Source organism: Stegostoma tigrinum, chromosome 31, assembly GCF_030684315.1.
Source record: "Stegostoma tigrinum isolate sSteTig4 chromosome 31, sSteTig4.hap1, whole genome shotgun sequence".
In the NCBI taxonomy this organism is placed as follows: Eukaryota; Metazoa; Chordata; class Chondrichthyes; order Orectolobiformes; family Stegostomatidae; genus Stegostoma; species Stegostoma tigrinum.
This window is the reverse complement of record NC_081384.1, coordinates 27,964,018-27,990,060: the sequence shown is the minus strand read 5'-3', so window position 1 is coordinate 27,990,060 and position 26,043 is coordinate 27,964,018. Positions and strand designations below refer to the sequence as shown.

General features: G+C 39.3%; 1 protein-coding gene across 1 annotated transcript in view; it reads right to left on the bottom strand.

The window, feature by feature from the left end:
* The window catches only part of eftud2 (elongation factor Tu GTP binding domain containing 2), a 50,113-nt gene extending 25,808 nt beyond the window's left edge, over positions 1-24,305 (bottom strand). Inside the window, exons 1-16 of the mRNA XM_048560627.1 lie at positions 24,184-24,305; positions 17,234-17,341; positions 15,121-15,280; positions 13,739-13,817; positions 13,060-13,135; positions 12,326-12,391; positions 11,343-11,378; positions 11,177-11,267; positions 9,392-9,474; positions 8,165-8,331; positions 6,977-7,101; positions 5,000-5,063; positions 1,885-1,975; positions 1,229-1,364; positions 731-858; positions 204-397 (exon numbers count right to left, since the gene is read on the bottom strand). Of these exons, the coding sequence (XP_048416584.1) occupies positions 204-397; positions 731-858; positions 1,229-1,364; positions 1,885-1,975; positions 5,000-5,063; positions 6,977-7,101; positions 8,165-8,331; positions 9,392-9,474; positions 11,177-11,267; positions 11,343-11,378; positions 12,326-12,391; positions 13,060-13,135; positions 13,739-13,817; positions 15,121-15,280; positions 17,234-17,332 (1,595 nt within the window). The 5' untranslated portion in view covers positions 17,333-17,341; positions 24,184-24,305. The remainder of the gene's footprint in view (positions 1-203; positions 398-730; positions 859-1,228; positions 1,365-1,884; positions 1,976-4,999; positions 5,064-6,976; positions 7,102-8,164; positions 8,332-9,391; positions 9,475-11,176; positions 11,268-11,342; positions 11,379-12,325; positions 12,392-13,059; positions 13,136-13,738; positions 13,818-15,120; positions 15,281-17,233; positions 17,342-24,183) is intronic.
* Positions 24,306-26,043: the final 1,738 nt, after the last annotated feature.

Here is a 26,043-nt window from a genome sequence, read left to right as displayed (position 1 = left end):
CCATTAGCTTTCTTGATTATTTTCTGCACCTGTTCATGGCATTTAGTAAGATATAGCACTTGAACACCAGGTCTCTTTGGACGCCCACTATACTTAACTTCATACCATCTAGAAAGTAGATAGTAGATCTAGAATGGATAGTGCTAACTCTTTCATTCAAATTTGAAGCCAGATTGATTGATAGAAATACTCTGAATAAGCACCTTGCAACCGAAATCCACAGCCTCCCCACTGTGCAAATTTGTGAATCCTCTTCATCCTCCAATGTGTAGTTCTCTCCAAGTACTTTCACTGGCTGCCCAGCATGAATGGTTCCACTCAACACTCTACCAAATGCATGGAATTGTACTCCATCCTCTGTGCTATACATCTTAGTGGTGTGGCACATCAGAGGGCCCTGCGCAATTACAAAAAATACAGGAGTTTCACTGTCATACCAACGTGGAGTGATCTGACAAAATGAAACATCAGTCAAGAAAACAAGTCTCATAGCAGTTAGCTCCTTACAGCAGATGAAATACCACTAAGAAAACACTTCAATACCTAATCTCACTAATGCACTGGCAATAGATACCAAATAATAGTGATAAGCCTTGGTTGCCACAGCATTTTCATATGGTTAGCATAGAGCAAGCTAATGGTTGCAACGTTATTGGGTTAGACAGGCTAAAATGTAGATCATTACCAGTAGGAGTTTTTAGAAGGAAGTTTTTAAAAGAATTTCACTTACATCCGGATCACATTCAAGCATAGTTTCGCCAAGATCCAAATCCAAGCTACCTGTATATGTATGTTCAACTTTATTCCTTGCACCAGACTGTGGGGATGGGATATGTTGCACACACATATCTACCAAGCCTGTAGAAAAATTACATTGGTTATCGAGGATTAATAAGTACAGATAGGATCAATTAGTTACAGGAAATTTTGTACACAATCTTTCCCAAAAGACAGCCTACTATATCCACACTGAAATACAATGTCTCAAATCCACTGAACTGAACCACAGATTCTCATTCTGGATTATCTTTGTTTATAACCAGGTTCCAATAAGCATACTGAATGGATGAATGTAATTCAGTCAATACTAAGTATAGGATTCTCACTGTACTGCCACAATAAATTATAAATTATGATACTGTGGTCAAATCTTTATGACTAACCAATGATAGAAAATACACATGAGCCATAACAGTTAATACACTTTCAAAGTTAAGCAATAAATTACCTGTGAAATCACCAAAAAATTTTTTGCAGACCAGGCGTAGTAAGGGCCTGATATTGAGCTTTAATTCCTCCTTTGTCAAATGAATACCAAGCTCATCCAACGTACGTGGCAGAGTGGTGTCTACGTCACCAACAACCTGTGCATTGCAAATCAAAAATTTTAATAACTTTCTCAACAGAATGAAAATCTACATCCATGCTTTACAAACTTCCATGAAAATACAAAAAATATTTTTTCCTTCACTCACTCCCACAGAAAGAGTTTGCTAAACTGCAAACAAAATCAAGCTTGCATGTCGTCAACCAACTTTGGATGCCCAGTTCCAGCTAATAAACAATTCTTCATGATTTGATTTTGTGATGGGAATACAGACTTAAGCATTCACATTTTTGTACATCATAGATTGAGTTAAATAATTATGAATAGAACATAAATTTTTTTGGGGGAAGGGAGCTAATAGTGTTCAGGCAAGTTGGAGTAAGTCAACTAATGACTCATAACAGCTCACCATTGGTTTTGTTTCAGACTTACAGCATTGGTAAGATTTTAACCTGGAGTAAATAATTGCCATGAAACTCAATCTACGAAGTAGTGGTATTATGTTAGTGTAATAAATGCATTATGTAATGGGTCAAAAATAGTTTTGCTATAGCTACCTGAGAAAGAATCTTGTAAACAGGTTCCAGAATAAATTCTACAAAACTTCGCTGAGAATTGCTGGTTGGTGCCTTCTTGGTAAACTTCCGTCTGAAAGAAAAATATATTTTTGTGTCCATTAGCTGGAAATCAAATTTTAAGAAACTCTTAGCTCAATGCTGTACAGCAAGCCTCTGGAAAATGTCCCAGTGGACTGATGGTTAAATTGCCTAGTGTGCACTTACATTACAAATTTGGCACTACTAAAGGAGCCATTGTGCCTTGTGGATGTTGAATATGTAAAAGTTCAAGTTGATACTGGAGAGAACTCACTATGATTCAAGCCTAATGGCTGGCTGAGTTCTGATGCTAAATTCAGGTTACATTGATACAATATCAGCAATGCAGCTCCAAAGTAAAACAGCTTCATTTTAAGGTTGTAGCTGCAATACAAAGGATTCCTTAGATTGTTTAAGAACAGATCATTTCCTCTTTCTGGTACTTCACTGAAATGCCTATGTGGGACTGATTATGGAAGGTTGGATGCTGCACAAATGCTTAAGCCATGTAGCATGTAATCCACTATTTCGCTGGTAACATGTTTAATGTTTTTCAATCTCTTTTCATCTGTAAATTGGATCTACTAAAATCTTTGAAAGTAATGACAGGTTAACTCTTGCTGGATGTGTGCAAATATATCAATACGTAAGAATAATAAACATTATCCAGACTGAAACTGTCAGCTTTCCAACACCTTTTACACCACTACTACACTGTATTTGCAGTATACACTATCCACAAGCTGAAATGCAACAACCCCTCAACGAAGTTCCTTTGCAACACCCAAGGCTTTGACCTTGGCTATCTGGAGTAGCAAGGGCTGCATGTGTTTGAAAAGCTTAAAGTCACATTCATCTGTTGGCTACTAGGAGTTCCGCAGAGGCCAGTATTGGGGCCAAAACTACACGTTATTTATAAACGATCTAGGCGAAGGAACTGAGGGCATTGTTGCTAAGTTTGCAGATGAGACTAAGATAGGTGGAGTATTTGGTAGTGGAATTGGGAAGACTGCAGAGGATTTGCAAAGACAGTGACAGTTGGAATACAATGTGGGAAGGTGTGAGGTTATGCATTTTGGTCAAAAGAATAAAATCATAGACTATTTTCTAAATAGGGAAAGGCTTCAGATATCTGACACACAAAGGGACTCAGGATTCTCAAAGTTAACATGCAGGTTCACTTGGCAATTAGGAATGCAAATGCAATGTTAGCATTCATTTCAAAAATGTGAGAAATATAAGGGCAGGAATGTAATGCTGAAGCAATACAAGACCCTGGTCAGACTGCATTTGTAATACTGAGAGAAGTCTGTGCCCCATATCTAAGGAAGGATGTTCTGTTTTTGGAGGGGGTCTGGAGGAGGTTTACAAGAATGATACTGGGAATTAAGGTTTTGTCATGTGAGGAGTGGTTCAGGGCTCTGGTCTGTACTCGATGGAATTTACAGGCATGAATGGGAAACTCACTGAAACTTACAGAATACAGGTGGGATTGGAATGAGTGGAAATGAAGGTGCTCCTACTCGTAGGAAACACAATGACTCAAGAGTCAAGGGATGACACTTTAGAACAGAGATGAGAAAGAATTTCGTCAGCCAGAAGATGGCGAATTTGTGGAATTCATTACCATAGAAGGCTGTGGTGGCCAAGTCTTTGGTGTGTTTAACACAGAGTTAGATAGTTTCTTAATTAGTAAGGGATCAAAGATGATGGGAAGAAGGCAGGAGAATGGGGTTTAGAAAACATTTCAGCCATGATTGAATGTTGCAGCAGACGCAGTGGGCAGAATGGCTTAATTCTGCTCCAATATCTTATGGCTTATGTTCTATCCTAACTTGAACATCACCATTAATTATCTCTGGGTCAAAAGCTTCTAACTTCTTAGTAACCGTACTGTGAAAGAACCATTACCACATGGACTGCAGGGATTCAAGAAGGCTCATTACTCCTTCGAAAAAGCTACTCAAAGTCATACTGCACGGAAACAGGCCCTTTGCTTCAACTAGTCCATGCCGAACATACCCAAACTAAAAACTTGTTCCACCTGCACGCCCCTGGCCCACATCTCTCGGAACCTTTCCTATTCATGTACTTATCTAAATGTCTCTTAAACATTGTAATTGTATGCACATCCACCACCTTCTCAGAAAGGTCATTCCACATGCAAACCACATTCTATATAAAAAATTTGCCACTCATGTCTTTTTTAAATCTCTCTCCTATTATCTTAAAAATGTGATCCCTAGTGTTCAAGTTTCCCATCCTAGGGTAAAGACCACTACTATTAACACTATCTATACCTCTCATTATTTTATCAACTTGGATCAGGTCGCCTCTCAACCTCCTATGCTCTGGTAAAAAATGTCCCAGCCAACCCAGCCCTTCTGTGTAACTCAAACCTTCCATATCCCGCAACATCCTGCTAAATCGTTTCTGAGTCCTCTACAGCTGCTGAATGTCTAAGTGATGCTCACATCCAGAGAATCAGATGTTACTCTTCCAAATCAGGGGCATGGTGATGCAGCAGTGAATGAATACTTTATTCGCCGGTGTTATAACTGAACCCAGTTGCTAGAAACAGATAAGGTCCATTTTGCAGCACCAGTATCTTTCACTTTGACAAACAAAAATTTCTATAAAAATGAACATAACATATATCCCAGAAGTGACGGCCTGGTTGCACTAACAGTCCAGCGATAATACCAAGAACCAGCTAACATTCTGGGGACCCAGGCTTGAATCCCGCCAGGGCAAATGGTGAAATCTGAATTCAATATACTATCTGGAATTAAGATCTAATGATGACTGTGACTCCATTGTCGATTGTCAGAAAAACCGATCTGGTTCACTATTGTCCTTTAGGGAAGGAAACTGCCATCCGTACATGGTCTGGCCTACGTGTGACTCTAGACTCACAGTAATGTGGTTGACTCTGAACTGCCCTCTGATCAATTAGGAATGAGAAATAAACGCTGCCTAGCGAGGGACGCTCTCATTTTGTTAATAATAAAAGGATCAGCTTTCTTTTAGGATTAGGATCAAAAGGTTTGAACAAAATTGGGGCGTTCAAACTTACGTTTTTGGGTTAAAGTAAATGTCACCCCAGAGACGCTTTGCAAATTCCATGTAGTTAATGTCCCCTGTAAAGAGAAAGAAAATAAAAATTCAAGTTTTTGAAGTTGAAGCAGTCAGCAACAACAATACTGAGACTACGCCAGAATTAGTCTCTGGTTCCAGGTCTTGTGATTTTCCTGATTCTATTTGGTTTATTTTCTGGGATTTCATTGATTTGAAAGACTATATTTTAGCTATGTGATTTGAAAGACCAAAGGAAATCCATACATATAACATCTTAAATGCAGAATATCTAACTTTTGCCTTTAAAAACTTTTCTCTATCAAGGGGATATGGAGGCAGTTAATTTGTTTGCGATCTCTGCACCCAAACTAACCAAAAGACAGAGCAGTATTTGCCTGTCAACACTCTTGAACAGCATATTCAGGTCAGTGCAGCACATATTTAACAGCTATGCACTTACAGGATGCCTAGGCAAATGATATTTTCTGATTTTAGGAAGCCAGGTTTGTATCCCCCGGTGTACAGACTCACAGCAAAAGCAGTCAACTTAAACTGAACTGGCACCTCTAAAGAAGGCTAGATTCAACAGCTGCAAAAATTGCAAAATAATATCAAGGGATATGGAGATACCATGGGAAATTAGCAGTGAGTTAGATGATCAACCATGACCTAACTGAAAAATGCAGCAGGCTCAATGGTCTTCTTCTAGAATCACCGAATTCCTACAATGCAGAAAGAGGCCATTTGGCCTTTTGAAACTACATTGACAAACAAAAGAGAATCCCACTCAGACCCAGGCCCCCACCCTATCCCTGTAACCCTACATTTATCATGGCTTATCCACACAACTAACACACTCCTGAATACTATGGGGGCAATTTAGCAGAGCCAAACCACCTAACCTGCACATCTTCGCACATCTGCTGTTCCTCCTGTAGGCAATAGCAATATTAACACTTATTAATATTAGTATTTGATTTGTCAGGAGGTGCGGTGAAAGAAACCAAACTGGATTAACAGCTAATAGATTAAGATAGTCCACACAATTATAGAAATGGGTCATTTGGTCCAATTGGTTAAATTAATGTTTCTGTTCCTCATGAACTTCTTCCAATTCCTCTTCAATTAACCAGCTTAACCTTCTATTCTTCTATCCTCGTGAATTTATTTAGTTTTTTCTTAAATTCATGTATACTATTTGCCTCAACCATTCTTTATGATGGGGAGTTCCACAACCACACCACTCTCTGGGTTAAAGATCACACTTGATACTTATGATTATCTTATATTTATGGTTATCAAGTTTTGACCTCCTGAAAAAAAAATAAAAAAGATCTTTTGTATACCCACTCAACCAAATCATTTTACACAGATTTCTGTAAAGGTCACCTTCGATCAGATTTTCTCTTTTCCACTGAACAGAACCCTGCTGTGCTCAATCTTTCCTTATCTTATTATCTTTCAACTCTGAGATGACGTGCCCTTGTTGTAAAAGGGAGAACATCATTATTTTGGATGCTTCATCTTTGAGGAATACAGTACCAAATCTATCAATCACAGGTATGTTCCTTCATCTCAAGTATCAATGCTGGTGATTTGCTGCTGGATGCCTTCCAAGATCAGTATATTTTTCTTAACGGAATATTCCCACAAATGGAACACACTATTCACAACTGGTTCTGGTCAATGGTGTTTAAGAAGTTATTCTACACTTTCATAAGCTGGATTGTTTTTGAAGATGACCTGCATTGTGTTAATCTTTTCAGTTGCAATTGTGAACTTGTATCAAGTAACTTATGAATGCTAAAATGTTATCCAAGTCTCTTACATTTCATATAGGAACACATTAATGTCTGTCAATGTGTTTAAGCTATGCTAAACAAACAAAACAGACCATTGTGTACAGACGGATGTCACAAAGGAAACACATTAGGTGCCAGATGTTCTGTCATCTTTAATTATAACTAATGCTCACCATATGTATCAGCATAAATCTTGGCAAAGGATCCCAGGGTGAAGCAAATACTGTACTGAGAACTGGCAAAGCAAACATTACCCAACAGAGGGGAAACAATTAGGTTTTCATCTGTTGAATAGACACTACAGAGAGAGAGAGAGAAAAAGGAGAGATATAAAATATGTTTAAACAAGGGTTGTATGATTTCCTGTTCAGTTTGAGATTCTATAAAAAGTAGATAAACGACATTGGAGTTGCTAACTCCAGCTGGAAAGTTGGCACCTACACAACAGCAACAGGCAATAGATTTCTCTCAAACCATAATTAGTATAATCCACCTGCATTACAGAATATACTCTTAAAACCCATAAAAAAACCCTAAATCAGGCCTCTGATAATGCTTCTCTTGAGCTAGTTACTAAGTGTTGCGTTGATGCAACAAAAAGTTGCAGAGTCTCTACTTGTGCTCTACATGTGTATAATTGCTTAGTTACTTGTCAAGACGGCAATGTTGCTTGCCCACAACGTATCAGATTTGCAAGCCACTCTCAATTTCTTCAATTCTGCATACAAGGATCTTAACCTGTCCTTGAAACATTGTCAAAACAAATGCAGACATCAATCCAAACCCAGTCAGTCAAATATTTCAATTCCCATACTCCCCCAGGAGCCAACATAGAATGAAGGATGGTTTTGAGGAGAAAGCTGTATTTAGAAATACAGTAAGGTCAAGGAGGGTGGTCAGAGATAGCTTTAACACTAATTCAGGCTGTGAGGTGGTAATATTAAGTAGGATCAATAGTGCCTTTGGAGACATTCCTGGTTGGGTAACTTGTCCATAATTCATTCGTGTTCAAATATGCAAATATTGTGCTCATAAAGAGTAAAATAACATTTCCTTTAATTTGACATCTCTTGAATCAAAAAGCAGACAACACAGGTTAAATTTGCTATTTGATTGTGTACACCAAAACATTTCCTGATACAGTTTATAGCATACATCCTTCATGTTTCACTGGCTCAGGTTTTGTTTTCAGATCACTCAAATACTAATAAAACAAATCTGGTCAAAAATTTAATAACGTAGGTTCTGTTAAAACTACAAAGACTTTGAAGCTATAACAAAAATAAAATCCTGTCAACAATGTAAATAAAACTATACTTTTGTTTGAAGAAATATATTTTTAAAACAGGGAAATGGTCTACCTAAGCAATCCATTAACTTCATCCACAATGTGACGTAGTTTGTAATATGCATCAGTCGGAGGCAGCTTTAGCTCTAGAATGAGCCTGTCTATTTTATTGATACAAACAGTAACTGCTAGCTTCTCCTGTACTGCATGTTTAATCAATCTCTCTGTATTCAGCATTACCTGAAAGTTTACAAAGAAAAAAAATACTTTATACACTCAGCACATTCTTAAAAGCATTGAAACAACATTAAATAAACATACAGTCCGATATATAATAGGTATATCCTTGTTCAAATGCTTTTAAAAGTTCCTTCCTCCATAAACCAAAGTAAATATTTACAATCAAGTGAAATTTGGCTTTCCCATTTTCTGCAGCTATGTTTAGTTTACTCAGTCCATATTCTGTACAAGTCAGATAAAAAACAAAATCGTCCTCTAAATTTAGCTAGAAAAGGCTGGCTCCTTGTAGAGGTATGATTCTCCCTTTGGGTAGATATAACGACCGCAAGAAGTTGTGCATTCAAATCCCAGATGAGCCCTTGATGTCTTCAACTGTGTCCTATCTTTCCCGTTTGACGTCTTTGGGCAGCATGGTGGCTCAGTGGTCAGCACTGCTGCCGCACAGTGCCAGGGACCCGGGCTCGATTAAACCTCTGGGTGACTGTCCGTGTGAAGTTTGCACATTCTCCCCATGCCTGTGTGGGTTTCCTCCCACAATCCAAAGATGGGCAGGCTAGGTGGACTGGCCATGCTAAATTGCCCATAGTGTTCAGGGATGTGTAGATTAGGTAGGTTATAGGGGGAAGGGTCGGGGGGGGGGTAATGCTGTCCGGGTTGGTGGGGATTTGTTAGCCCAAAGGGTCTGTTTCCACAATATAAAGATTTGATGATTACCATTAATGTCCCTCCAAAATATATCTTCTACTGAATCTCAGAAGAGGTCTCTTTACTTTACAAGCTGAAAATGTAGATTTTTTTAATATCAGATAGCCAAACATTTAAAATAAAACATCTTTACACAGTCATACACTTCCCACAGCTATACAGAATGTCAATTTACTGTCAAAATCTTATGACTTTTTTTATTCAAGAAAATGAATAACTGTGCAGAATCTGCAAGAAACTTATTTTAAACAAACTTTATGTCCAAATGAAACATAAACAGAACCTAAAACTGTTTTCACTGATAAAACTGTCCAAAAGAGAATCATTTTCATTTTGGTCTACTGAACCCACTCACCCCCTCTGCGGCATCGATGAAAAGCACCATACCATCAGAGATCCTGAAACCAGCTGTAACCTCATCAGAAAAATTTACATGTCCTGGGGAGAAAAAAACAATATTAAGGCAATAAGATGTCAGAGCAGGAGGCGGCCATTCAGCCCACTGAGTCAGCTCTGGCATTCACGAAGATCGTGGCTGATTTGGTCTCTATCAACTCTACTTTCCTGCCTCGAATCTCGATTAAAAATTTGTATATCTTGGCCTTAAATATACACAAGGAACAAGCCTGGATAGCCCTCTGTAATAAAGAATTGTCCTTGAATGCTGCTGAAACAAATATCCTTTGAAAGAAGAAATTCCTCCTCATTTCATCTCCCCTACCTCAGATCAACAACAGCGTACTCTGAGATTACACCTTCTAGTCTGAGACTCACCCACAAGGGGAAACAACCTCTACCGTAACAAGCTCTTCGGAATTGTATGTTTCAGTAAGGTCTCCAAGCATTCTTCTAAATTCCAAGAAGTCTAACTCAAGTTTCCTGTTCTCAAACTGAATGTTAAATTTAACATATCACGGTCATTATTCTCTAGGGGTTCTTTTACTTTGAAATCTTTTATCAAACTTCCTATTACACATTACCACATCCAAAATTGCCTGAGCCTGGTAGAATACACTTCCAGTTGGAGGAAACTTTCCAGAATACACTCCATGGATTTTTCCTGATGGCTGCCTGTCAGTTTGATTTTCCTAATTCAAATCATGATTTAGGTCACCAATTATTAATATACTAATCTTTTACATGCCATCATTATCTTCTGACTTATACCCTGTCCTACACTACAGCTACTGTCATGGGGTCCACAGGCTACTCCAACTAGCGTATTTTTAGCTTTACTGTTTCTTACCTCCACTTATTTGGTTTCTACATCTTCTGATCCAAAATCATTACTTGCTATTGTAATTATTCAATTTCGTACTAACAAAGCTATCTTGCCATCCTTTCCCTTCCTTTCAAAAAGTCACATTGTTCCCAGCTTTGATACCTTGTAACCATTTGTAAGAAAGCCTCTAATGAAAAGACATTAATGTGAATTCGATAATTTCTCTAAAGATTCTACTTAACTTGCTGAATATTTCCAACATGTTTTGTTTCTATGGGTATGCTGACAACAGCTCCAGGAGGAGGGCAGTTTTGAACTCAAATCATGAAAGCTTAATTCTCAAAGCTATTAACATTGTACTCTGTTTAATGTACCAGTTCTAAGTGTACAGCTATTGGAGGGAGCACGAGAGTCTCTAAGGTACAAACTTATCATCAGAAAGATATACCTATAAATGTAATTTTAAAAAACAATGAACAAACTAAGTTGTAAGAACTAGTGAAAATCTAAGATTTAGACCATTTCGTTGTCCAATGATAGGCCTGACAAATAATACAGAAACTATATTTGACTCACTGGATAAAGCGTGTGAAACTACATTCCAGCTAAGTTCTCTGTTTAACCTTCGGTTAGATAAAATACAAATGAGTGAACTAAAATTGCACTTATTGGCAATCTGGATTGATTTATATAAAATGTCTCAATTTTTAACAAAGATGTTAACCATTTGAACCCGTCTGATTAAGGTGGGTGGTTTCAAGTATATTCTTGTGTGTTTTTCTGTAAGTCAATGATGTAGTCAAAACCATTGCTGGCAATTTACATACTTAGAATCAAGGAAATAGCTAAACGAAAACTACTTTGCCCAATCAGCTCATAAACATAAGCTGCATTTGAATTGAATTCAGAAATACATACCTGGAGTATCTATGATGTTGAAGAGGTAGGACTTGCCCTTGGAATCTGGAAGTACCATTGTGACTGGTGTACTCTTTATACCTACTCCTCTCTTGGAAGAAAAAATACAAAAATCATCCAAAATATTTCTAAAAACGTCAATAAATTAAAATAAAATGCAGCTTACCTCCTGTTCGGTGAACAATATATCAGTATAGCGAAGCTGTAAACATAGAAAATACAACTTAAGATAAGTCACGATCTTACTGAAAGCTGCAGCAACCTTGGAGGAGTCAAATTACCTGTTCATGCTCCTACCTCATTTTTTTTTTGAATGACACCCAGTCAGATAATGCAATCATTTGGTCAGACAAACACCAAAAAAAATTACATCAGACCCTTGATGTTTCAAAGTCCAGGGGAGCTAGTTATAAATAACTTAATTATACCCAACCAATGTATCAGAATTCCTATGCATTTGTACCTCTTCGCACAACTGTACAGTAGGCTTTCAGCTCTGTAAAGCTGTTGGTGTCACATTCAGACTATGCTTGAATTGTTTGCTCTGAACTATAATAAACAGCTGCACCTTACGTTATTTCACTTAGGTCTGCTGTGCTCACATTTCTTTCTCTTCACTACACAATCAGCATATTCAACCATCACTGCAGGTTGCGTGGGTCAGCATTATTTCTGTCCATGCTACTGAAATAGGCAATTTGACTTTGACTTGCCTAGCAACAAGGAAATATCTGGCCTTAGGGTATTCTATCCTCGGTAGAGGAGATTAAACAGCTTTAATATACTAAGACGGTCAGTAGATCAATTTTCAATATAGCAAGTGTCCACTGCATAAACATAATTTTGTTTTAAATTGGAACTTAAAAAAATTCAATAAAAATTAGTAAAAATAATGATTTCAAACAGAAGTAGAAGGCACAAGTATCCCAACAATCAACATAATATTGAATCTCTTCTACATAGATTTTTCTTGTTGTTTCCTTCTGTATTTAAGTCAAATGTAAGCTTCAAGCTTGAAAGAATTGTAAAGCACCAAATAATATTGCTATCTGATAAGCAAATACAAATATAACCAGGACTGATATAATTATTAATAAGGTTCCCCAGATAAATACACAACATTAAGAAAATTGTTGCTAAAGTGCTTACATCTCTGTCATCCTTTTTACGGATCTCTGGGTGAGTCTGTTCAATTAAGCAGTCAACAAAGTTTGTCTGAAAGAAAAATAATGTAAAATCGTGGTTACACCACAATGACATTTCACTTAATATTGACTTCTACAATTTCTTTTAGATTAAAAACTTGTTATTTTGACTGGTTGTAATGTGAGTCCACCAATATCAGCACTTTCACAGGCCAACAATCAAAAAGGCACAGGCTACTTTGCAACCAGGATCCCAGGAATGAAAGGCTTAACTTACGAGGAACGTTTGAGGACTCTGGGTTATACTCGACCAAGTTTAGAAAGGATGGTGGGGGGATTCTAATTGAAACTTACCAAATACTGAGTGGCCTGGACACAGTGGACATTGGGAAGATACTTCAATTGGCAGGAGAGACTAGGACAAAAGGACACAGCCTTACAGTAAAAGGGAAGACCCTTTAGAATGGAGATAAGGAGAAACTTCTACAGGCAGAGAGTGGTGAATCTGTGGAATTCACTGCCACAGAGGGCTGTGGAGGCCTGGTCATGAGTACATTTAAGACAAAGATAGATATGGTTTTGATTCTCAAGGGGATCAAAGGTTATGGGAGGAAAACAGGAGAATGGGGGTTGAAAAACTTTTAAAAACTTATCAGCCATGATTGAGTAGTGGAGCAGACTCAACGGTCTAATTAATTTGTTAAATCTGTGCTCCTATGTTTTATATCTTTTCCATACCTTCCCATGATGCAAATGCCCACAGAGAGTAATGTTCCGAATAAGTTCAGAATTGTCCATTAAATCTGCAAGAAATCTGAAATCAACAAAAAAAAGTGATGATTCATGCAGACGTTCATACTTTCCATTTTGTGATCAAACATGGAAATGATTGAATTTTTTTTGTTGACAATCATATGGTTATTTAAGAAAAAGTGGCACCTGCTTACGTTGAATTCTAATTGGTTGGTATACCCAAAATAGTTTATGTTCAAAGGGCTTTTCAAGGAATTGAGAATCTTTTACTTCTGAACTCTGGGCTTGAATTAAGCCAGAATTCACCAGTAAGAAGATTGCTTACTGCATTGTATATGTCTATAAATAGGCACAGGTTACTTTCTGCATTATATATGTCTATGAATAGATACTAAGTTCTAATGGTAGTTTGCATATAACATTTTACTATCCTCAAATCAAGATAATTAAACAAGGTAATTTTGTTGAAGAGTGCACAGTGCCTGTGCAGAAAATGGAAATCTTCACAGCTGGGTGGCAGGGTTGTATTTTGCTAGATTTAAGACATTCCATTAGGGCACAACAGACAAATAGTGGCATAATCCTAGGATGAGAACAATCAATGATGACTTGCTTTATTTGCTTTTAAGTCACCATCTAGGAATTGACATAACTATTTACTTACTCCATATCATAAACTGTCTCTGGTAACTGTTGCTCCATTAAAGTAAACTTCTTTTTCTTGACAGGTTTAATGATTGGTTCTGAAAGTTGAAAAATCTTAAAGTTATAAAAATAGCATTGGGTAATTGTATTAAAAACATATTTCAACCGGAAATGCCATTATGAATCTGTTCAGAACACCAATTATTTATTTTGAAATCAGTTAAATGAATATTTTGTGGGAGTTAAAGTGGCACGATCAAAGATGATTTGATATCGGCTTCAGTTTATATTAATAGGAGACTATTACTACTGTTCTTCTCCTGCTAAATTACAGGTTTGTTGTAGGAGAACCTCTACCAAGCAATCCAGTTCCAGGCCACTACCCTATATAGTGACTTCACTTCAAAAAGTGATGAATGACTACTTGCAATTGTGAAAGGTGCTACATAAATGCAAATTTGTTCTTTCACAGATGGTGCTCCACCAAGCAGTAGCTCATGGATGCAAAATTACCTATATAGACTTTGATAACCTCTAATTAGCTATTTTACAGTTGCAATATGAGTTATAGTTAGTGGATTAATTTATTACTACTAAAGCATGTACAAGACTAAAGGAACTTTCTTTACATACAACATTTAGCTTATCTGTTTATTACAGCTTTGTCACCTGCAAAACTGAAATAAACAGTATAAAAATTATTGTTTCCAAGAGTTTATTCAAATATTTCACGTCAAGTGCTAAAGAGAGTGCTGCACTATGATTGTGTACTTAAATAAAGTTTATGCAACAAAACTGCGAAAGGTTGGTTAATTTGCTTTGTGAAATTGTAGTAAATATTAAATTCCAGATCAGGTGAGATAACCAAAGGTCATCAACATTTTTGTATCTGCAAGAAAAATTTAAAATATTTAGGCATTCATTATGTTATATTCAAATTTATTTAGCATTTTAAGAAAAAGTGACATTTAGTATTAAAGGCAATCAAAATTTCTGACTGAAATTATGTTACTGGCTATTCAAAAAGTAACCAAAATGTGACCCTGACCTTAAGCCATCACCTTGCATGTAAAAACTGTGGACAACTTTACGATCAGCATTAAGTTGTGAACTAAATTTGTATTGCATTTTTAAGGCTTGGCATTTCAAGACAAAGCCCAGATGATATCTATTTTTCTTGTGAAAGCATTTTTCTATTAAGTTAAATTAATAAATTCAAATCACTTAAGCAAGTAAAGACATTTTTTGTGTAGAATGTTAAACAGACTGGAAGAACTGAAGTAGAGTGGTGAGAATCAGTTGTAAAACAATTATGTAATCGTTAAGAGTAAAGCAGGGGAGTTAAGAAAAGAATAATCCAAAACTTGTGCATGTCACATTAATTCAGCTGTACCATCTTACCTGTGAGAGGCTGAGTATCTTCTTCTTGGACAATTGTCTCTACCTCAGGTCCATACACCTCTTCTGCTGTGGGGTAATACTTCTTATCTTCATGCAACACCACCTCCATTCCAACGTTATCATCATCCTGATCTCCAGCTTCTTCGTCATCATCTTCCTCCTAATATAGTCAAATTAAAAGCACTTTTAAAACAGCTCTTGGTACATTAATACAACAACTTTCAAATATCGCTACTCAACTTCTATAATTACAAAAATAATTTATAAAATGCTTGTGTTTTAGAATGTTTAAAGTAAGAGGAAGAGCAGAAAGGGTTAATAATATTGTAACCTGAATTGCGCTAACAACAAACTTGGTGGCTTCATTGCTAAAGATTAAGGTGGATTGAAAGAGAGGTCTGGGCTGTCTTACAGTAAAGAAAATGCAAGGCTTTCACAATGATATGACAACCTAAACAGGCATGCTGACAACAGATAGACAATTAATTTCCAAGCTCAGGAATATGTTGGGAATGTCAGCTTTTGTAAATGGTTATACTTTAAAGCTGCTTAATTTCCTAATAAATTGGAGTTATAACTAATCAACATTTCTATTCAGATTAGAGCTTGTACTCTGATTGAAGAGATAAAGTTTAGGCGAGTTTGAAAGGATATGGTGATTCACCTAGATTTGACCATAAAGAGAGACCAAGAATCTCAAATTTAAGAATACGCTTGGGCTGTTTCCTACAGAAGTATTCACTTAAGGGATACAGTAAAGTACAAGCTTGACAGGGAATCTTTCAGTCAGTGCAAAACTTAAATATAGGATCTACACTGTAGTTTAGAGTACAAGTTGAAACAGAAACAGCGTTAACATGATGTAGAGCTGGATGAACACAGCAGGCCAAGCAGCATCATAGGAGCAGGAAAGCTGATGTTTCGGGCCTAGACCCTCGGCCCAAAATGTCAGCTTTCCTGCTCGTATGATACTGTTTGGCCTGCTGTGTTCATCCAGCTCTACACTGTGTTATCTCAGATTCTCCAGCATCTGCAGTTCCTACTATCTCTGAAACAGCATTTATTCAACGTAGCTTTCAGATTTTAGTACAGAAGTCTTAAAACTTTGTCAATCATTGATCGGAAGCTCACAATTATTTGTCAATGTTATCAGCCTCTACTCATAACAGTTTGAAATACAAACTATTTTGTAAAATTATTGTACTTGCTTCAAAGAACAACAGTATTATCAGAATATTATCTGCCTAAACAACTTAATTTATTTTCCCTTAGTCACCTGTGTTCTGACCAAAACCAAAGCCATGGCTTATGGCATCCACTAAGCAAGCAGCTGAAGTGCAATATCATGAAAATCATAACACTCCACAAAGTGGGTTCCAGTAGTTTCTGCACTTCTGTCACTTAGTCCATTGAAAAAGCATTGAAGACCCTTCCAAGTTTTAAAGCAGCAAGATCAGTTTGCATTCAATTTCCTCATTCCTACTAATTAACTGCATTCTGGATGTGAGTTTGCTCGCTGAGCTGGAAGGTTAGTTTTCAGATGTTTCATCACCATTCTAGGTAACATCATCAGTGAGCCTCCGACAAAGCTTCGTCGGAGGCTCACTGATGATGTTACCTAGAATGGTGATGTAACATCTGAAAACTAACCTTCCAGCTCAGCGAGCAAACTCACATCCAGAACCTCAACCTGAGCTAAAAATGTTCTCAAAACTCGCTATTAACTGCATTGTCAAACATATGGAAAAGGACTGAAGCTGTGCTAACTGTGTTTATTTTAAAGAAAAGGCCAGGAGACCAGGGAATCAGACTACTTTGGAGCAAAGTTAATAGTGTTAAAGGACTCCAACAGGCACCTGGTAAGATTGATGCTTTACAGCTTAAAAAGTAATAAACTGCATCGTGTAAATTCAACAGCCATTTCTTTCAAACAGCTAAATATGAATTAAATGCACATACATGACGAATTTAAAAGGTTATTTTAAAAGTGATCCCAAGACAAAACAAGGTCTATCTGAAAAATAATTGGTGTTATTTGGCATTGTCAAGCTAAATGCCAAAAAGGGTTGAAAAGCTACTTGGGCCCAAAGACAAACATTGAAAATAACCTTACCTCATCTACATCATCTTCTCTAACTATCCCATCTTCCTCATCAGAATCCAATTCTGGACCAATATAGTTACCAAATTCATCATATAAGTCTGTATCCATGATGGAACTCTGAAATTCAAAGACAAGTTAAATCTATGGATGCATTTCTAGACATGCATTAAACCACTTTTACTATTTTAATCAGCTGAATTACACGTCAAATGGTAAAACAGAGTAGGATGTAATTTGGCCCATTGTGCCTGTATCAGTATGGGGATTGTAATATGTTGCAGAATTATAGTATGTTGCAAAAGTTCTGAAATTTCTGTACGCATGAGATGGTATTACTGCATTTTTAAGTAACTGGGTTAATTCTTCTGCTAAACTAGTAGTGAGGAAACAATTTAGAAAAACCCATGAAGCCGTCAATTATTATTTCATAAAGTTAATTCAAAGTCATGGTTTACATCATATTTAGAAACCACTGAGGAAGTTCTTCTACTTTAATTTTCCCTAGCATTCGACAAACCCAATATAAAATGTGCACTAATAAAATCACAGCCACACAGCAATGGTAACGGACTGGTAAATAAGAGGGAAAATATTTAGTTTTTCAAAATATGAACAAGAAACTGCCAGGTGCAATGAGAAGTTTCCAATCACAACTGAAATGTAATTCATAGATGGCCAGTCCGTCCTTTTCTTGGCATTGGTGTACTAATGAGCACACAAATTTGAAATGCAAAAGATTTGGAATACTTCAGGACTATATTTTTACTAGATCCCATCCCAGGAATCCAAAATTGAGATAAATAAAACAGCAGAACACGAAACTGTTGAAAATAGAATGCATTACCTAAATTTTAAGATGACGATAAAACTTTATATAATTCTTTTAATGCAATAGTAAGGTACTTTACAGGAGTGTTATCAAACAAAATTAGACACAGTCATGAAAACAGAGTTATCACAGCAGACAACCAAAAATCTGCATAAAGGTAAGAATTAATATACAAACAAAAAAGTATGATGAGACTTTGTTTTAGGTTTCCAGCACTGACCATTTGACTTTTTAACTGCAAAATGAGATGAGTTTTGAGCAGTATGAATCAAATTGGTGAAAAATTGACATGAACATAGAACATAGAACATAGAACATAGAACAGTACAGCACAGAACAGGCCCTTCAGCCCACAATGTTGTGCCGACCATTGATCCTCATGGATGCACCCTCAAATTTCTGTGACCATATGCATGTCCAGCAGTCTCTTAAATGACCCCAATGACCTTGCTTCCACAACTGCTGCTGGCAACGCATTCCATGCTCTCACAACTCTCTGCGTAAAGAACCTGCCTCTGACATCCCCTCTATACTTTCCACCAACCAGCTTAAAACTATGACCCCTCGTGCTAGCCATTTCTGCCCTGGGAAATAGTCTCTGGCTATCGACTCTATCTATGCCTCTCATTATCTTGTATACCTCAATTAGGTCCCCTCTCCTCCTCCTTTTCTCCAATGAAAAGAGACCGAGCTCAGTCAACCTCTCTTCATAAGATAAGCCCTCCAGTCCAGGCAGCATCCTGGTAAACCTCCTCTGAACCCTCTCCAAAGCATCCACATCTTTCCTATAATAGGGCGCCCAGAACTGGACGCAGTATTCCAAGTGCGGTCTAACCAAAGTTTTATAGAGCTGCAACAAGATCTCACGACTCTTAAACTCAATCCCCCTGTTAATGAAAGCCAAAACACCATATGCTTTCTTAACAACCCTGTCCACTTGGGTGGCCATTTTAAGGGATCTATGTATCTGCACACCAAGATCCCTCTGTTCCTCCACGCTGCCAAGAATCCTATCCTTAATCCTGTACTCAGCTTTCAAATTCGACCTTCCAAAATGCATCACCTCGCATTTATCCAGGTTGAACTCCATCTGCCACCTCTCAGCCCATCTCTGCATCCTGTCAATGTCCCGCTGCAGCCTACAACAGCCCTCTACACTGTCAACGACACCTCCGACCTTTGTGTCGTCTGCAAACTTGCTGACCCATCCTTCAATTCCCTCGTCCAAGTCATTAATAAAAATTACAAACAGTAGAGGCCCAAGGACAGAGCCCTGTGGAACCCCACTCACCACTGACTTCCAGGCAGAATATTTTCCTTCTACTACCACTCGCTGTCTTCTGTTGGCCAGCCAATTCTGTATCCAAGCAGCTAAGTTCCCCTGTATCCCATTCCTCCTGACCTTCTGAATGAGCCTTCCATGGGGAACCTTATCAAATGCCTTACTGAAGTCCATATACACCACATCCACAGCTCGACCCTCATCAACCTTACTAGTCACATCCTCAAAAAACTCGATAAGGTTTGTAAGGCATGACCTACCCCTCACAAAGCCGTGTTGACTGTATTTGATCAAGCCATGCTCTTCCAGATGGTCATAAATCTTATCCCTCAGAATCCTTTCTAACACCTTGCAGACGACAGACGTGAGACTTACCGGTCTATAATTGCCGGGGATTTCCCTATTTCCTTTCTTGAAGAGAGGAATTACATTTGCCTCTCTCCAGTCCTCAGGTACGACTCCAGTGGAGAGCGAGGATGCAAAGATCTTCGCAAGTGGCGAAGCAATTGCATTTCTCGCTTCCCAAAGCAGCCGAGGACAAATCTGATCCGGGCCTGGCGACTTGTCAATCTTAATGTTTGACAAAATTTTCAGTACATCAGCTTCCTCTATCTCTATCCATTCCAGCATGCACACCTGCTCTTCAAAGGTTTCATTCACTACACAGTTCGATTCTTTCGTAAAGACAGAAGCAAAAAACTCATTTAGGGCTTCCCCTACCTCCTCAGGCTCCACACACAAGTTCCCTATGCTATCCCTGATCGGCCCTACTCTTTCTTTGACCATTCTCTTATTCCTCACGTAAGTGTAAAATGCCTTTGTGTTTTCCCGGATTCCTTCTGCCAAGCCTTTCTCGTGCCCCCTCCTGGCTCTCCTCAGACCATTTTTGAGCTCCTTCCTTGCCTGCATGTAATCCTCTCTAGCTGAACTTGACCCTAGCTTCCTCCACCTTATGTAAGCTACCTTCTTCCTTTTCACTAGAAGCTCCACCGCTCTCGTCATCCAAGGTTCCTTTATCTTACCCCTTCTTGCCTGTCTCAGAGGGACATATTTACTCATCACTCCCAACAACTGTTCCTTAAACCATCTCCACATGTCTATAGTTCCCTTACCATGGAACAACTGCTCCCAGTCCATGCTTCCTAACTCGTGTCTAATCGCATCATAGTTTCCTCTTCCCCAATTAAATATCCTCCCATTCTGCCTAATCCTCTCCTTCTCCATAGCTATGTAGAATGAGAGAGTGTTATGGTCACTATCACCAAAATGCTCTCCCACCACAAGATCTGATACCTGCCCCGGCTCGTTTCCGAGCACCAAGTCTAGAATGGCCTCTCCCCTCGTCGGCCTGTCAACGTACTGCGTTAGGAAACCCTCCTGAACACACCTTACAAAAACAGCTCCATTCAAATCTTCTGCTCGAAGGAGGTTCCAATCAATATTAGGAAAGTTAAAGTCACCCATTACAACAACCCTACTGCGTCCACACTTTTCCAAAATCTGTCGACCTATGCTTTCTACAATCTCCCTGCTGCTATTGGGGGGGCCTGTAGTAAACCCCTAACGAGGTGACTACTCCCTTGCTGTTCCTAATTTCCACCCATACTGACTCAGTAGGCAGATCTTCCTCGACAATGGAAGCTTCTGTAGCTGTGATACTCTCTCTGATTAGTAGTGCTACACCCCCTCCTCTTTTTCCCCCCTCCCTATTCTTTTTAAATGTTCTAAACCCTGGAACATCCAGCAACCATTCCTGCCCATGAGAAACCCATGTCTCTGTTATGGCCACAACATCATAGCACCAGGTACTGATCCATGCTCTAAGTTCATCACTTTTATTCCTGATACTCCTTGCATTAAAGCAAACACACTTTAACCGATCCCTTGGTTCCTTCCCAGGAAAATCCTTCCCACTAGCTGGTCTACCTCTGGCTACTGCCTCACCTGCATCAACGCTCACCTCTGGTATACAGCTCAGGTTCCCACCCCCCTGCCATACTAGTTTAAACCCTCTCGAACTACTCGAGCAAACCTTCCACCCAGGACATTGGTCCCCTTCCAGTTCAGATGCAACCCGTCCTTCTTGTACAGGTCCCACCTTCCCCAGAAGGCATCCCAATTATCAACATATCTGAAGCCCTCCCTCCTACACCAGCTGCGTAGCCACGTGTTCAGCTGCGCCCGCTCCCTGTTCCTCACCTCGCTATCTCGTGGCACCGGTAGTAAACCAGAGAACACTACTCTGTTCGTCCTGCTCTGCAGCTTCCATCCTAACTCCCTGAAATCACTTTTTATATCCTCAAACCTATTTCTGGTTATATCATTTGTGCCAATATGTAACACGATTTCTGGCTGTTCACCCTCCCCTTTCAGAACTTTATACACCCGATCGGAGACGTCCCGGACCCTGGCACCAGGGAGGCAACATACCTTCCGGGAATCCCGATCTTGCCCACAAAATCTCCTGTCGATTCCCCTAACTATCGAGTCCCCTACCACGAGTACTTTTCTATTCTGCCCCCTTCCCTTCTTTGCCACAGTGTCAGGCTCAGTGCGAGAGAACTGACTACTATGGCTTTCCTCTGGTAGGTCAACCCCCCCAGCAGTATCCAAAACGGTATACTTATTGCTGAGGGGAATGCCCACAGGGGATCTCTGCACTGTCTGTCTGTCCCCTTTCCTCCCCCTAACTGTAACCCATCTATCCTCGTCCTGAGCCTTAGGAGTGACCAACTCCCGATAACTCCTCTCAATTACCCCCTCTGCCTCCCGAATGATCCGTAGTTCATCCAGCTCCAGCTCCATTTCCCTAACACGGTTTTCAAGGAGCTGTAGCTGGGTGCACTTCCCGCAAATGTAGCCAGCGGAGACGTGTGCCACATCTCCCAACTGCCACATTTTGCAGAGGAGCAAGCAACTGCCCTAGCATCCATACCCCACTTATCTGAACACCCACTCAATACTAAAGCAGAAAGCTCACTTCAAGTAATAATAACAAATTAATAACAAACTTATGTTCAATAGAGAAAGTTTAGAATGAACCTTACCTTATTAACTAGGTTAGAGGAGGAGGGCGGGTGGGAGACACTACAGTTGTAGAGTCTCGGGTTAAGCCGCCTTGCTGATATATATATAAATTATTCTTTCTTTCATGCACTGAAACAGTACATAAAAAAGACTATTTCACCCATCATGCTTGTGCTGGTTCTTTGGTAGAATGTTCATCATCCCATTTTGCCCCATAGCCTTGTTTCTACAATCTAATTTTTAAAGTTATTATTGAGTCTGCTTCCAGCACACTCATATTTCAGATCACAACAACTTGCTTTTTAAATGTGTTTCCTCAAGTCTTTTTTGCTAATATTATATCTATGTCCTTGGTCATTCACCCTCTGCCTCTGAAAACAGTTTCTTATTATCTCCTCTTAATTTTCTGGGCTCTAAGGAAAATAAGCCCCGTTTCTTGTGTCCAATTAACATCCATCCTTCATCAGTGTAAAAGCAAAATACGCCAGACTTTGAAGGGTTGAAATAAAAGCAGAAAAAGTGTTGGAGAAATTCAGCAGATTTGGCAGTATCAATGCAAAAAGAAGGAAAGCTAACATTTCAAGCCTGATATGAATTTTCTTTGTGAACCAAATAAAGTTACATATTACACAATTATTCTTCCCAGAGATGCTATCACAGCTTCCTCAACACATTGTTTTTCTTCAAAACTAAATTGGTGAGTTTCTTCTACATCCTTTTCAAGGTCTTCTAAAGTGTAGTGCTCCAAACTGAAAGCACACAAAACCCCTTCACTATGGCCCAATTAGATAGGTTTTCCATAACTCCTTTGGCTTTTATAATGTAGACCTCGATAAATAAAGCAAGGATTTCGCAAAGAAATACAAAGCCTTCATCAAGACCTTTTTTGTTCCTCTTTCCCCACGAACATTGAACAGGGTAGTTTATACAGGGGAGGCAGGGACTCTTGTGGTGCAATGGGAGTCTCCCTACCCAGGAAGGCCTGGGTTCAAATCTCACCTACTCCAGAGATGAGTAGTAACTTCTCTGAATAAGTTAATTAGAAAATATCTATATTTTGTACATATCCTGAATGATGTGACATGGATTACTGAAGAATTATACTACAGTTGTCTTCAGTAAGGTAGGGGTTTAGTGTGAAAGGGTGCTGGGATTGGAGAAGGACTGACATCTGCAACACAAAAGTTGTAGTGGCTCAGTGGTTAGCACTGCTGCCTCACAGCTTTCCATCCTTGGGCAACTGTCCGTGTGGAGTTTGTACATTCTCCCCATGTCTGCTTGGGTTGCCTCTGGTGTTCTGGTTTCCTCCCACAGTCCAAAGATGTGCAGGTTAGGGCGGATTGGCCATGCTAAATTGCCCAGTGTTCAGGGATGTGTAGGTTAGGTGGGTTACAGGTCTGGGTGGGATGCTCTGAGGCTCGGTGTGGACTTGTTGGGTCGAAGGGCTTGTTTCCATACTATAAGGATTCGATGATCTATGATGATCTAAAGTAATAATGGCTTGTGCAGAACTGCTTAATCACTAGGGGTTCCTGTGGTGTATTGGTAATGTCACAACCTCTGAGGCAAGAGGCTCACTTTCAAGTCCCCGCTGCTCCAGAGCCGTGTAATAACGTCCCTGATAAGGAAGTTGATAAGGAAAATATTTACAACATGTAGGTTCCAGGCCCCTCGGTGTTACTGGATGCTGGGATTGGTGGTTGGGAGAGAAAGAGAGAGAGAGAGAGAGAGGCGGAGGGCCATTTTGGAAGACGGCGAGGAGGAAGTTTCTATCAAACCGTAGCAGCCTCGATGATGAGGGAAGACAGCAGCTAGACTTACATTCGACTCCGGGTTTTATCCCGCTCTGTCTCGGCCTCCACCTCGCTCAGACGAAGGAGCGCGACTGCATGACAACCGCGCGACACTCACTCAGGAAGGACCCCCACTTTGTCCGGCGCAGCCGCCTGACTCTAAAGACAGAAATAACTCCGCTAGAAATGTCTTCAAGTAACTCTCCGATTATACTGTCAGACTTTAGTAAAAGGAAATGTGGTTCCATGTTTAAATGAAAGGTGGGAGCAAAAAATCAGGCTGTATGGTCATGACCAGTGATTGAGCCTTTCTGCACATAATCCTTGTTCTGCTGAAACTCCTGTTTTCAGGAATAATGTTCCCTCCGCCTCATCATTCTCCCATAGGCATTAATCTTAGAATTTCTGAAGGAAAATAAGTTAACATTTCCATTCTAATATTACATAAGGAGCAGTTTGTTTTCTTTCAGCGTCTGCATAGTACTCTGAGGTACAGTTCAAAATGACAGCAGCGTAATGGTAGGAATAGAGTCGAGCATCAAAAACATGCCACGCACATAAACCGGAGGTTGATGAATCAAAATTAGCCTCCGCTAGGTAATTGCAGCAGTGAATGGACGCGGTCTTTCATCCACAGCAGCAGTAAGTGTAACCCTACCTTCAGATCATTAGACAGTCCCACCTGCTCCAGGTGCCTGAACAGGTTGATTTAAAGATATCTATATTTCATGTCAAACACGACGAGTTATTTGCAAAGTTCTAGCCCCTTTGTATACCATAGAGGCCTTTAGACAGCAATCTTGCCCCCTTGTGAGTGGAGCAGGTGATGGTGGTGAATGGGCAGATACTGGTCCAAGCTTGGCAGATAGCTGGGAAAGTTTAAATTGAAATTTAGGCTCAGAAATATTGACTGTAAAATAATTGGCTTTTCTTTTTAAAATATCTGGTTCATAAATAGTCATTAGGAGAGAAAATCTCTTTACCCTCCTCACCTGATGTATGTAGTCAATGCGTATCTAGACACATAGAATGACAGTTGATTCTCAACTGTCTCTGAAATGGCCTAGTAAAGCCCTGAATTCAAGAGCAGATAAGGACGGGGAACAAGTTCTGGCTTTGCCATAACACACTCACATCATGAAAGTTTTTAAAAATGTCTGGATTTAGTAGTCATTGTAGCATCATGCCTTGAAAGATGCATGTTGAAAGTGTTCATAAGTCCCAACTTAGAAGGAGCAATTAACCTAATATATGGAAAGCTGCAAAAAGGTCCCAACTCTGAATTGGAGTCAGACCAGAACTGACCCCAACTAACACTCCTCTGACCCAACACCTTCACCACTTGATTCCCTTACCTAACGTTCTGTCATCCTAGCCCTTCACCCACCTGCCATCCTACTCTATCACCCACCTAACTTATAGACTCACTTTTTCTCTGTACTTTGCCCAAATGCTTTGGGACCTTTAAACTCTGAATTACAAAAGTAAATAGGGGATGTGGTTTGATCTGCAGCCCTGATCCCACGCTATGATGGAAGACTCCAGATTGTTTACATGGCACATTTGTCAAATGGACCAATTTGTAAATCCGGGTCAGAAATGTGGAGTACCTTGGGAAAAGTAGGAAGACAGGTGTGGAGTTGCAGTCTGAATAGATTGCCACACTTCAGATAATGCAACTCAAATGTTCTTCACTGTTATATTTAAAGGCTCAGTGAAGTCCTTTTCCTAATACAACATCTTCACCATTCACTCAGTTTCAGCACCCACTGTTCTGTCCAACCTTGATTCTCGTGGAGCTCATTCTTAATAAGATATTTGAATTCTGAAATGTGACTACCCTTCATAAAGCAAGGCAGAAGGATGTCTCTCCTCCTGCACTGGTGAG